Source organism: Ictalurus punctatus, chromosome 4 (genome assembly GCF_001660625.3).
Source record: "Ictalurus punctatus breed USDA103 chromosome 4, Coco_2.0, whole genome shotgun sequence".
Taxonomy (NCBI): domain Eukaryota; kingdom Metazoa; phylum Chordata; class Actinopteri; order Siluriformes; family Ictaluridae; genus Ictalurus; species Ictalurus punctatus.
In genome coordinates, this window is record NC_071284.1 from 6,263,533 (window position 1) to 6,276,075 (window position 12,543).

Sequence of the window (12,543 nt, forward strand, 5' to 3'; positions counted from 1 at the left end):
TGTTGTAACAGTGCAGTCAAGCCTGCAGCAAGCAGATTATACATCAGTTTCTTATTCTTCTTTGCCAGGCAGACACGTAGGTGACTCAGCAAGCTGCTCATATTAGGGCAGTCATCAACCATCTCAGCTCCTGTCCATCATTCCAGAAAAATCCCTACAGTTTTCACTGCTACTCATTTGTTTTGAAATGAAACAATGCAACGGCTGCAAATTTCCTAACCATGTAACTGTAGGTCACTACCTAGATTTCAATTCGTAAGGCTGATACTATATTTCACGATACCATTGATAATCTGATACGACACAATATGATACAACATGATTCGCTTTAGTGGCCTCCGATCGACATGTGACCAAGTTCGTTCAAAATCTGGAGCAGACCGATCATTAACTTACCAAATGATAATGACATAGAAAACAGTCCATACAGGATTTTGCAGAGTTTTTTTGGGATTGTTGCGGCCAAAAACACTCGTTTTTTTTTGTGCCAATAATTTTATATATATATATATATATATATATATATATATATATATATATATATATATACTTGCTTAAAATAGCACAACAGGTTGCATTTCTCTACTTACCTCTTCAAATAGCTCCAGGCTGTAGGTGTTATCATCATCAGCGAAGTAGACGATGCCTGACTGAGTGCTGTTGGGGCTAAAGGTCTCCCGTAGCCACCGGAGAGCCAGGTTCCGCTGCATGGTTCCCCGTGGGATCCTGGGATCCCGTGCATCCCCTCGCAGCTTGTAGTTACGAGGCGTCTCAACGTTCAGATGCGTGTAGTTAAGGCCAGTCTCCCTCAGCAGACGTGTGACCAGCGGCGTCCTCCTCTGTGCATCCTCCACCAGGATCCAGTGCAGGTTGGGGACGTGCAGGAAGGTGTTGGCGAGCCGAGTGAGCTCAGCCTTCTGCACTGGCCGGCTGTAGGTTGGCGTGATGACGTGGATGGTAGGCAGGGCATCGGACCACGGAGGTGGCCGTGTGTACACGTACTCGGTGCGTACCACCTCCACTATGTCCTTATCAGAGGAGCAGAACTCCTTCGAGTCGCTTGTTTGACTTCCTGCGTCGCGTCTGCCTTCACCGGTTCCATCATCTACAGGGACAGAGAAAGAGAATTCAGGCATTAGAACGCCCCGGAGCTGCTCTCACTATGTCTGACACATGCCAAGAGCCCAAGAGGAGTACCTGACAGGCGGTGCCGTTGGACCATTAGCCGCTCGGGTATGATAAAGATCTCTTTAACTAGATGGTGACAAGCTGGAAAGAGTGAAAGTAGGCAATGTAAGAGGGCAACACCCTCAAACTCAGACCTGCTGCAAATCCTCACATTTTCACCTTTAAAGCTTTTGGAAAGAACTGTCCAATCTCAGGAGTAGAGCTGGACCATTTGGAAAAAAATGACAAATACTTGAGCAAAAATAATGATGCGCTCACAATTACAAATATAATGATTTACACTCTCAGTCTATTATTGTATAATGAAATCTGTCTTTCTAAGTGCTTAGACAATACATTAAACATATTCAATGAAAATAACATAGAGGTTAAATGTAAGTATGTAATTCATTTGGTAGCAAATCTGACCCAAAGGATGTACACGTTGATGTTTGTAAGAAGTTTTTAGAAGTACCATTAATAAAACAAACAAGACATTGAGTAGAGAAATGAAACGCTCTGACACATGTTGTTCTCAGCATGAAAATCTTCTTGAAGCTGACACCTGTCACGCATTCTACTCCTCACACACACACTGAGTTAACAGGTTTGTCATCGTCGTCCATCGAGATGCGTTCAGAATAGTGTTTTTTAGAAGAGTGACGTCATGCTGTGTTGTCATCCGAGTTATATGACATGTACTTAACGTGCGTAAAGCCTAGTTCACTCTGCACAGACAGACGCAGACTGACGCTGACGATCACCGGCGTGTAAAAGTTGGTCGCTGGATTTAGAATGTTAGGAAACACAAGCGTCATGATCACACTGCCCCAACCCGCACCAACAGACTGGATTAAAAATGGATGATCCTTTTACCAAATTCAACCTTTTACTATTACTAAGGTTTTTTACGTATCGTTCTTCACCTGAAAAGATGAAGAGTGAATTGAACGAGGTTGTGGGTAAAGCCTTGGTCGTTGCGACATGAGAGGCAGGACAGCTTTCTGAAATTTAGGATGTGCGGAGCTTTCAAAATGTTGCTTGGCCAAGCAGTTTCAACAATTCCGGGTAAGACATCTTAAGGAATTTTATGTGGTAAGCTGAGACCTTTATTAGATCATTCATTATGTATAATATTTTGACGCAAATGTAAGTTATAAACGTTTGTTGTGATTTTGCTTCTTACTTCACGAAACAGAGTATGGAATTTGGCATACGGTTAGCGGACGAACCTGATTAAAACACAAAGAACAAATGATCCTTATCATGGGACAAAAGAAACTTATTTTTTTTTTTTTTAAATACATCAATACATCATTTATCCTCTTCTTTCTGATTCGTCCAGAAATCTGCCATTTTACATTGATTTAGCACGTCTAGCACCTAGCGAACAGACTTTCGTTTCTATGGAGTTTTCAGGGACGTTTGCCTCACCGTCATGGCGATGGTTTGTACCCATGTCAGATTATGTCAGAGTTTGTTGGAAAAACATTCCTCACTGCTCAGACATTCCATGAACGACAAACACCAACCATCGCAAAGAGACATGGTTAACACACAGATCTGACAAAACCAGACAAACATGTACTGTGTGTTGCTGTTGGTCAGTGTCTGTCGGTGCAGTGTGAAATAGGCTTAAGTGGTGTGATGAATTATGGGATCATTATTGAATTATTCAGAAGACTATAGTGGGTGCAGAATGTCTGAGTGTAAGCACTGCTTCTGTTTGAAATGTAGGACACAATGACAAATCGGTATGGACAGCAAGAGAGCTGACCCGAGACCTGAGCCAGAAATCTGATAACTGGCTCTGATAACTCAAGAGATTAAAATGGATCAGAGTACTTTGGCTACTGGAGTTTAGCTGCTAAACAGATTAGCCTGATGACTTTTGGTCTGAACAAGTTTAGATTTCAGTCAGGTGCAACCAGGTGTGGGGGGTGGGGGGTGGGGGGGATGGTGTTGTCAGGGGTTTCACAATACAGGCTGTGATAGGGCAAAAATAGGGCGAGTTTTATTGAGACTGAAAGAAAGAAATTCCTTAAATATTGTAACAGAGAAAATGTTGTGATGAAATTGCAGCTGCACGAATATTTATATATATGAGAATGTAATCTCTGATAAACTCTCTTTCAAAACAACAACAGCACTGGGTTATTACAGTTTACAACCCCAATTCTGAAAAGTTGGGACAGTATGGAAAATGGTAATGCAAACAAAGTGGAGTGATTTTTAAATGTACTTGACTTGTATTTAAACAAAAAAAAAACATATAAAGATGTGGTATTTTTTGTTTCACCTAATCAACTGCTTAGTTTTTTTTTTAAGGTAAACGCTCATTTTGAAACTGATGCATGCAACATGTTCCAAAAAAGTTGGGACAGGGGCAATTTAGGACTAATATCAATGTGAGGAGTTGAAATAAGAAGGTGATGTGAAACAGGTGAGGCAATCGTCTAATCATAGTATATAAGGAGCCTCCCAAAAAGGCCTAGTCCTTCAAGAGCAAGGATGGGTTGAGGCTCATCAATCTTCCAACAGATGTGTCAGTGAATAATTTAACACTTTGAGAACAACATTCCCCAAAGACAAATCGGTAGGATTTGGGGCATTTCACTTTCTACAGCGCACAATATAATTAAGATTCAAGGAATCTGGTCAAATCTCGGTGCGTAAAGGCAAGGCCGAAAACCACTTCTGAATGTGCGTGATCTCCGATCCCTCAGACGTCACTGTCTTAAAAACCGTCATGAGTCTGTAATGGATATCCAGACATGGGCTCAGGAATACTTTGGTAAACCTATTTCAGTCAACACCATTCGCCGCTACATCCACAGATGCAGGTTAAGGTTTTACTATGCAAAGCAGACATACATCAACACAGTCCAGAAGCACCACAGACTTCTCTGGGCTCGGTCTCATCTGAGATGGACAGTAGCACAGTGGAATCGTGTTTTGTGGTCTGACAAGTTAACATTTCAAATAGTTTTTGGCCAAAACAGCCATTGTGTTCTCTGAGCCAAAGAGGAAAAGGACCATCCAAGCTGTTATCAGCGTCAGGTTCAAAAGCCAGCGTCTGTCATGGTATGCACATCTGTGAGGGCAGCATTAATGCAGAAAGATATGTACACATTTTGGAGCAACATATGCTGCCAGCCAGAGCAGGACAACGCCAAACCACATTCTGCCTGGATTACAAACGCATGATTGCGTAAGCAGAGAGTGCGGGTGATCAGTTCATATGAACAGTTATGCTATGATAGCTTTAGGACTGCAATTGCCACAAACAGTTTTGCCCTCAAGTCTCCATCAGTGAACAGTGGATAAGTTCAACAAAACAGACTTCATGTAAAAACTGTAATTAATTTTCCTGGTTACACAACTGCACTATTTGACCATGTAATATTAGCACATTTATAGAAGGGATTTATTTATAATTGCACATTGCATCTGTTGTTACCCAGATGAGGACGGGTTCCCTTTTGAGTTCCTCTCGAGGTTTCTTCTTCACTCAGGGAGTTTTTCCTTTTCACAGTCCCCTCTGGCTTGCTCATTAGGGATAAATTCATACATTTAAAATCAATATCCTGAATTTATATATTTCTGTAAAGCTACTTTGGGACCATGTCCATTGTTAAAAGCGCTATACAAATAAAACTGAATTGAATTGAATTGGTGTCTTCAGCGCCCAAACGCTTAATAAGTGTTATTAAAAGAAAAGGTGATGTTACACCATGGTAAACAATTGACTGTCGCACAACACACTTTTTTGGAGTGTGTTGCAGTCATCATCATTTGAAATGAGTGAATATTTTCAAAAATAAATTAAATTCACAAAGTAAAACATGAAATAATGTGTTAATAATGTGTTTTCAATATAGTACAGGATGAACTGAATTTTCAAAGGACTCTTTTTGTTATTTTTTTTATTTTTATTTTTTTGCATTTTCCATACTGTCCCAACTTTTTCGGAATTGGTGTTGTATATAAACTAAATGTTTTACTCTATATCTTTGGAAAATTTTGCTTGAATATAAACAAACAGACTTACAGCAGGTCAAAATCATGTACTTAAAAAATATTATGTTGTAGATTAAAAAAACAACTTTTGAATATACATTATTATTAACCATTCATTACTGTTTCATTAGAAACATGAAGGGACATCGTCAGTCGATAGTACATAGTTCAGTTTTGTGATTGTTACAGCCAAAAATGCTTGATTTTGCTGTGGCTATTTTTTCTCTACATTTGCAAGAGTATTTTGTGCTTTTTTTTTTTTTTTTTTTTTTCCAAAAAACTGCATAAATTGGCAAATTTGCAATTGCACGAAATTGTTCTGCACGGTCTTTCTCAGTGATGTTTGTTGGTAAATGAAATCGTTTCAAATATTGAGATTATGCCACAACACGAGATTGTAATAGCTAACTACAGTAGCCGGCACTAGCGGTGCACAAAAGCCGAGTGGAAAACTGAAGACCATCTATTGAGCGTGTGACTGCAGCAACAGTTTACTAATAGTGTGTGATTTATGTACCAACTATTAGAAGAAAACCTCCAATGAAACATTTTGTTTGTTGACGTGACATGATGTGAATATGTAATTTTGAAACACAAAGAGGTCTGATTACCCTTGCGGATAGCGAGCAGGGGGGCGATGGCGCTCTGGTGCCACACAGTGATGAGCAGAGTCCAAGGTAACACGATTAACACGATGGCAAGAATGTCTCTTCTCTTCGGCATCTCCAGGGTTGATTCTGTGCCTGGTCATTACCTGCATGAAGATGGTAAAGTGCATCAGTGTGAAAAAGAGAATGTGGGCCTACTAAAATAGGCTGATTGTGGTTGTACATGTCTATCCTGTTTAGTGCTCCTGCACATTAGCACTCTATTTGTATGTGTGCTATTAAGATAAGTGGAGGTTGAAGCTTCCTTTTGGTTAACTGCGGGGTTCTACAAGCAAATGATTATCAGAGCCAACTTTTGGTGTTGAATGCTTTGCTTGTGACTCACTATTACATAAGGACTAAAACACTACAGGTTGTGCAGATTTAGGAAAATAATCAACTATGGAGGGGTGTGATGTGGCCTGACATGACACCCTGAAGTATATTATTTTACAATAAGAGCATGTTCTGAAGTGTTTTATTTCCCATATACTGCAGCAATTTGCCAATGATTCCAATTGTTCGTTCATTGAAGAATATCGTGTCACGCATTTTATCCCTTTATAGTTACTTTTAATGTTGTGGAACGTCCGCAAAACAAGTTCGTTGATATTATCGCTTATGTTATAGCAGCTATAAACACTCGGGAACTCACTTCCTCTTGAAGTTAATAATACTAAAATGTAACTTGTTAAAAGTGCAAAACATAAACGTGGTACAAGACTTAATGTTACACCTCTACCTCGGACTGTTACAAAGTGCTGGAGACTCCTTCCAAAATGTCCTTTGTTAAATAATGTTTTAAAAGTGATTAACGATTTAAATCTGTTTATTATTACATTATTACAAATAAGGATCGAGAATTAACTGTACGGTAAAGACTATAATACCTGAACATGAACATGACATGTGACATATCCTAATAATGAAAAGTGTAATTTTGGCCTCTTTGACATCAGCACTAGATTTATAACCGACCATAAACTGACTGACTGCATGATGAAGTAAACTGAATTGGTGAATGTACGTGTGTGTGTGTGTGTGTGTGTGTGTGTGTGTGTTTATATAGGGTATCCTCTCTTACCCGTGGTTATAAGCGATGGACAGATGTGTGTTGGACGTGCAGCTCCAAAAGCCGCTTGTTAGAGATTTCGCACCAGGCCATCACCGCCCAGGTCATCTTATACAGCAAAGAACAGAACCTACAATACACACACACACAATATAACAAAATAATTTAATCAACAGATACAGTATGCTAAACAAATATTCTACATGGAAAAGTTAAAGAGTTTGAGTAATTAGACTTTTAATAAAATACTAATAGTATAGATCTTATTAAAACGTTTCATCTGGGAATATTTACTACATTAAAGAAAGTAAAAAACCTCAACAAAGTAAAAAATCTCATAACTTGAGTTGCAAAAGTTAAGGTTAGGGATCATTTCTTAGAATTTTGCTATTACAATACAGAACTGAATTCAACCAAATTCCAACCACACATATATACAATACTATGACACTTTTCACATATTTATGACATCATACGATACTATGACACTTCACATATGTATGACGTCATGTGATACTATGACACTTTTCACATATGTATGACGTCATGTGATACTATGACACTTTTCACATATGTATGACGTCATGTGATACTATGACACTTTTCACATATTTATGACATCATACGATACTATGACACTTCACATATGTATGACATCACATGACCTTGTTAATATAACTTTCTAATAGGATTCAGATACAATATTTATAATATTCATCCCTCCCACTGCCTCAGAAGCACAAGTGATGGTCCCAATTCACCTACTGTCCGTGCTAAATAGTATCAGAAATGAGAATTAGCATGCCCAAAATCATAGTATGTTGAAATGAGTATCCCAAACGTACCCGGATGCTCTACTACAGTATTTCCGGCAGATTTTCGAAATGTGGTTCCGTGGACACTTTTTCAGCTGATATTGCCCACATCTCCTTGCGTAACGGTTTGCTTCGCCAAACTCAACCTGGCGGACGAGTGTAACGTCGGTGATGGGTCTTCAGTATTTAATTACAAGAGGTGGAAATGAAATGTGGAAAAAGAAATCAAGGGAATGGTAAATTCAATTATATAGTATAAATTTTATAACAAATAATGAAAGAAGAAAAGCTCAAAAGGCAAAGAGGAGTTTGTTTATAGTGAGAGTGCGTGTAACTAGGCTACAACATTTTCTTCCTTTACGTGACGTGTTAGTATGTCCCAGTACGTGCATACTCTTTTGCTACACACAAAAAGAGTACATACGTTTAGTGCGTAGTATAAGCAGGCGAATTGGGACGCAGCAAATGAGTCCGACTTTAAAAGAGCGAGAGTCTATTGGGCCCTGTTTCTTGTAAACAATGAAGAATGACATTGTTCCAAAACATTTAGAACTGAAACGCATCCCGACATGCATATATGATGAAGGCATGTGTGTGCGTGTGTGTGTGTGTGTGTGTGCGTGTGTGTGTGTGTGTGCTATTGTTTAAATGTTGATTCACACTCCCCCACATTTGGTTTATGCGAAGAGCAACAGGAGCTGACAGAATGGAAATATAAATCAATATAAATACCATGGTTTAATAGTGATAATAATAAGAAGATTGATGCCATGCATCAGAGAGAAATGCTTTCATTTCAAAATTATAAAACGCATTTCTTGAGTCCAGACAATTGTGAATACATTTCATCATTAAAGGGAAAATGTGTTCATTTGTGTCAATGGCAGAAAACAAATGAGAAGATATTTTGATATTAATTTATTAATGAGCGTGTGATCAAATCATAATTACAAGCTGGGGCTTCAGAAGCATGTTACTGACCTTTACCCTTTCATTATGGTAGACGAAATGACACTCAGTGGTCGATTGGTGAGCAGTGGTGTTACATCTATTGCATTATTAATTATTGCTGGCTTGTCTATTTAATGGAGGCTTTTATGTGGAGGCACTGTACCCTGAGGGAGTTTGACGTGTTAGTTCTTTTAAGAGAGAGAATTTTGTCAATATTTACAATAGTGATGTAAAAAATAAATAAAATGGATTTGCGTCTGACGAGCATGTGAAGACATGAGTTTTCTGATAGACATTTGCTCAGGCAGGTCTGGTCTCGTCATTGCTGATGTTACAACCAAGCAATCACACAGGTGATGTCCAGATGCCTGCGGCAATACTCTGAGTGTGTGCTAGAGAAATAAATGTGGAGGTGGAGTGGAGGGGGTGGAGTTCAATTATCTGTCAATTTCCTCCTTCCCTGAACGGGTAATGCATGTATCATCAGCAAAAGCACGTGGAGGAGAATGCTAAACATCACAGGCTGAGTTATAGACCTTAACAATCAATGTCTGAGCTGGTCCGGATAACAGGCAGAGCTAACCAGCCGTGAACAAATCATCATCTAACTGGTGGCTAACCAGTTGTCACAGAGATTACTGGTGCACGACAAGAGAAGTTCAACGCACAAGATGCAAATTGAACAGTGACGACTCTGCCATGTTCGTGACACGGCGACACTCTGATTCTTTATTATGCCGAAGACGAGCAAGGCACCTCTGTTCAAATAATAATCTCTTATCTCCACTGTGTCTACTGAACATGCTGATTCGGTTGCGCTTGCTAATGTTTGGGTCGCAGAACAAAGAGGGAGCTTAATGAAAAGCCTCTTGTATACTTAGCAGCTCATTTCTTAAGTCTAGCCAGCACTTTGAATACGTTTCAGTAATGACTGGAGCTTCCCTGAGGAGAGGAGCCACAAAAGGTCATTATTGACGTGCCTGTCACTTTATTTGTGCACGTCAGCAAAGGTGAAATCTAAAAGTGACGTATTGATTTCAGATGCCTGAAGCTGGTTTTACAAAAAGGACAATGTACAAAAATGAGCGTCACTATCCATGTACCAAAAAAATCCCATGGAATAAAAAAAAAATAAAGAAGAAATTGTGTCATTTCTTTTCTCATGCTTGATTACATTTCCTCTTGCCTTAATACTGGAGGCAATCATCCTGTCAGGTGAGGATGCTATCAGTATCTTGAGATAAATGCATGGAAATTGTACCCATAAGTTATTTTAGTGTTTTCCACCTGCTTCGAATAAGTCCAAGTTTTCCACTGCATGGACCCAAACTTTTTAACTGTAAAATACAATAAATTCCATAAACCCTTGTAGAATCATTAATTAAATGAGTTATAATGTGTGGTATTTTTTATATGTATATATATTTCCCAATATATATATATATATATATACTGTATACACACACACACACACACACACACACACACACACACACACACACACACACACACACACACACACACACACACACACACACACACAGTGGGGGAAATAAGTATTGAACACCAGACTTTGGTATTAACTCAAGAAATCCACATATATAAAGAAATCCAAACATTAATGTCCATAAATGAAGTTATGTGTAATAAAGGGGAATGACAAAGGAAAAAAAGTATTGAAGATGCTAAGAAAAAGCAGTTCTCCAAGGCAAGGTAAGGCAAGGAACCAGCTGAAATCCGTAAGTAATTATACCCCCTATTTGTGCAAAGTAATATCAGCTGGGTTAGTAAATTGATGGTCTATATAATGGCTTTTTGTTATCAAGGTGTCACACAAGAAACATCTCATGATGGGTAAAAGCAAAGAGCTCTCCCAAGACCTTTGCCACCTTATTGTTGTGAAACAATATATATATATATATATATATATATATATATATATATATATATATATATATATATATATATATATATATAGTAGTGTGCCAAAGTCTCAGGCGCATGCAAAGAAATACTGTAGAGAAAAGATGCCTTCAAAAATGATTCAGTTAAATGTTTCTCCATTTTAAAAAAATACTATAAAGAGCAATAAACAGTAATAAATGAAACAAAGTCAATATTTGGTGTAATGACCCTTTGCTTAAAAAAAAGTAGTCTCAGGTAGAATTAGTGCAGTTTTATAAGGAAATGAGCTGTAAGTTTTATTGAGCATCTTGCTCAACCAGCTATAGTTCTTCTGTAGACTTTGACTGTTGCACTTGCTTCTTATTTTTCCAGCAACACCCAGCAGCCTTCATTGTGTTTTTATATATCATCATTATGAAAAGTGTCTCTTACCACTTAATATGCTGGTTTCTTCAATGACATAAAAAAACCCCCCAAAAAAACAAAATTTTTTTCTGTCATAGAAAACTTATGTTTGGAAATCTAAAATGTTTTTGTACTGACTGTCATAAAATAAAAATCTATAACAGTTTGTTCTGAAAAAAGTTGGACTTTTGCACAGTGCTGTATATACTCTATATATATTGAAAATATACAGTGAGAAAGAAGAAAAACAGTGAACTCAGTGACAAAACTTTAACATGGTCTTCAAATAAACAGCGTTCGTTGTTAATCATGGTTTTTGAATGCACTGCCAGAGGTTTCGTTTACGCTTTCAAAATTTTCATTTACACTCTGCAAGTTTACGTTCATCATTCTGGCACAAACCTCACATGTGGGTGGGGCTTAACAGCAATTTACTCTTATTGTCTAGTGAGACTTAACTGTAGACTGTAACTCTTGCTGCCTAATATATCCCACCCCTTAACAGGTGCCACTCCAACTAGATAATACATTTTATTCACGTCACCTCTCAGTGGTTTTGATGTTATGGCTGATCAGTGTATATTTATATTAATTAATTAATTTATATGAATTAGGCATTTTATTTAATGTATTTTCTTGCATTCATCCAGGTGCTTGACATGCTAACATTGTACACTTATCCGCTGCTATTGGTGGATATGACTAATTTTACTGTATGTTTGGAAAAACTCCTGAAGGAAGCTCTCGACTTCTATTTATCTGTCCTTTGACCTCTTCTGCTTCATTCATAACTGCCTAATAAGCCATCATCATTAGACCCTGCTCTGTGATCATGAATGTAACTACAGTCTTTTCTTCACTACTGTACTTCTCCACACACACACAGCTTTATTTACAGGAGACTGGAGAGAAAAAGCTTTAAGCACGATTCACTCTGACCCCTTAGACCATAAACATCAAAATGAAAAGAGCAAACAGGTCAAACCAGGCAGAGAGGGTTTTTTTTTTTTTTGCCAGAGGATTCACATGGAATGCACAAAACGCAGCTTGCTCAGAGAATGCATCACAGAGAAGGGGTAAGGGAGGGGGACAAGTAAATAAACTGATATTCACCAAGGACAGTTTGTGTTTCAGCAGACCCAATATACACACTGATTGAGTGATTACATTCAGGACAAGTTAAAAAACAATTTGATCTCTGGAGAATGCATATCAACACACAAAAAAAGAGAGATGTGTGGATGGTGCTATTCGCTGTGGTGTGACAGTGAGTGATTTTCTGACAAAAGGAAACCGCATTAGGGAATACAGTCATTCTACAGACTATGTACTGACTTTATTTATTAGAATCTCCAACCCTTTCTGACAGCTTAATACCACATTCTCATTTTTTATTCAGGAGCATCACCATTTTCCATCCTACAGATCATAACCTGTGCGTTCTGTTCAGGTCATAATGACCCATTAGATAAAAGGTCTATTAACCTTTTATCAAATTGGAGAATATTATGTCATTTCCATGTGCTCGGATCGAGTTCTCCGAAGAACATTAAAATCCAGT

The 12,543-nt window shown here is 38.2% G+C and overlaps 1 protein-coding gene across 3 annotated transcripts in view; it reads right to left on the bottom strand.

Moving 5' to 3' along the window:
• Positions 1 to 12,543, bottom strand: part of b3gat1a (beta-1,3-glucuronyltransferase 1 (glucuronosyltransferase P) a) — a 115,195-nt gene that overhangs the window by 14,945 nt on the left and 87,707 nt on the right. Inside the window, exons 3-7 of one of the 3 annotated variants that reach the window (XM_017465208.3) lie at positions 7,752 to 7,898; positions 6,919 to 7,036; positions 5,799 to 5,941; positions 1,198 to 1,269; positions 591 to 1,105 (exon numbers count right to left, since the gene is read on the bottom strand). In XM_017465208.3, the coding sequence (XP_017320697.2) occupies positions 591 to 1,105; positions 1,198 to 1,269; positions 5,799 to 5,910 (699 nt within the window). In that variant the 5' untranslated portion in view covers positions 5,911 to 5,941; positions 6,919 to 7,036; positions 7,752 to 7,898. The remainder of the gene's footprint in view (positions 1 to 590; positions 1,106 to 1,197; positions 1,270 to 5,798; positions 5,942 to 6,918; positions 7,037 to 7,751; positions 7,899 to 12,543) is intronic. The other 2 variants (XM_017465207.3, XM_017465209.3) reach the window with 2 other exon arrangements.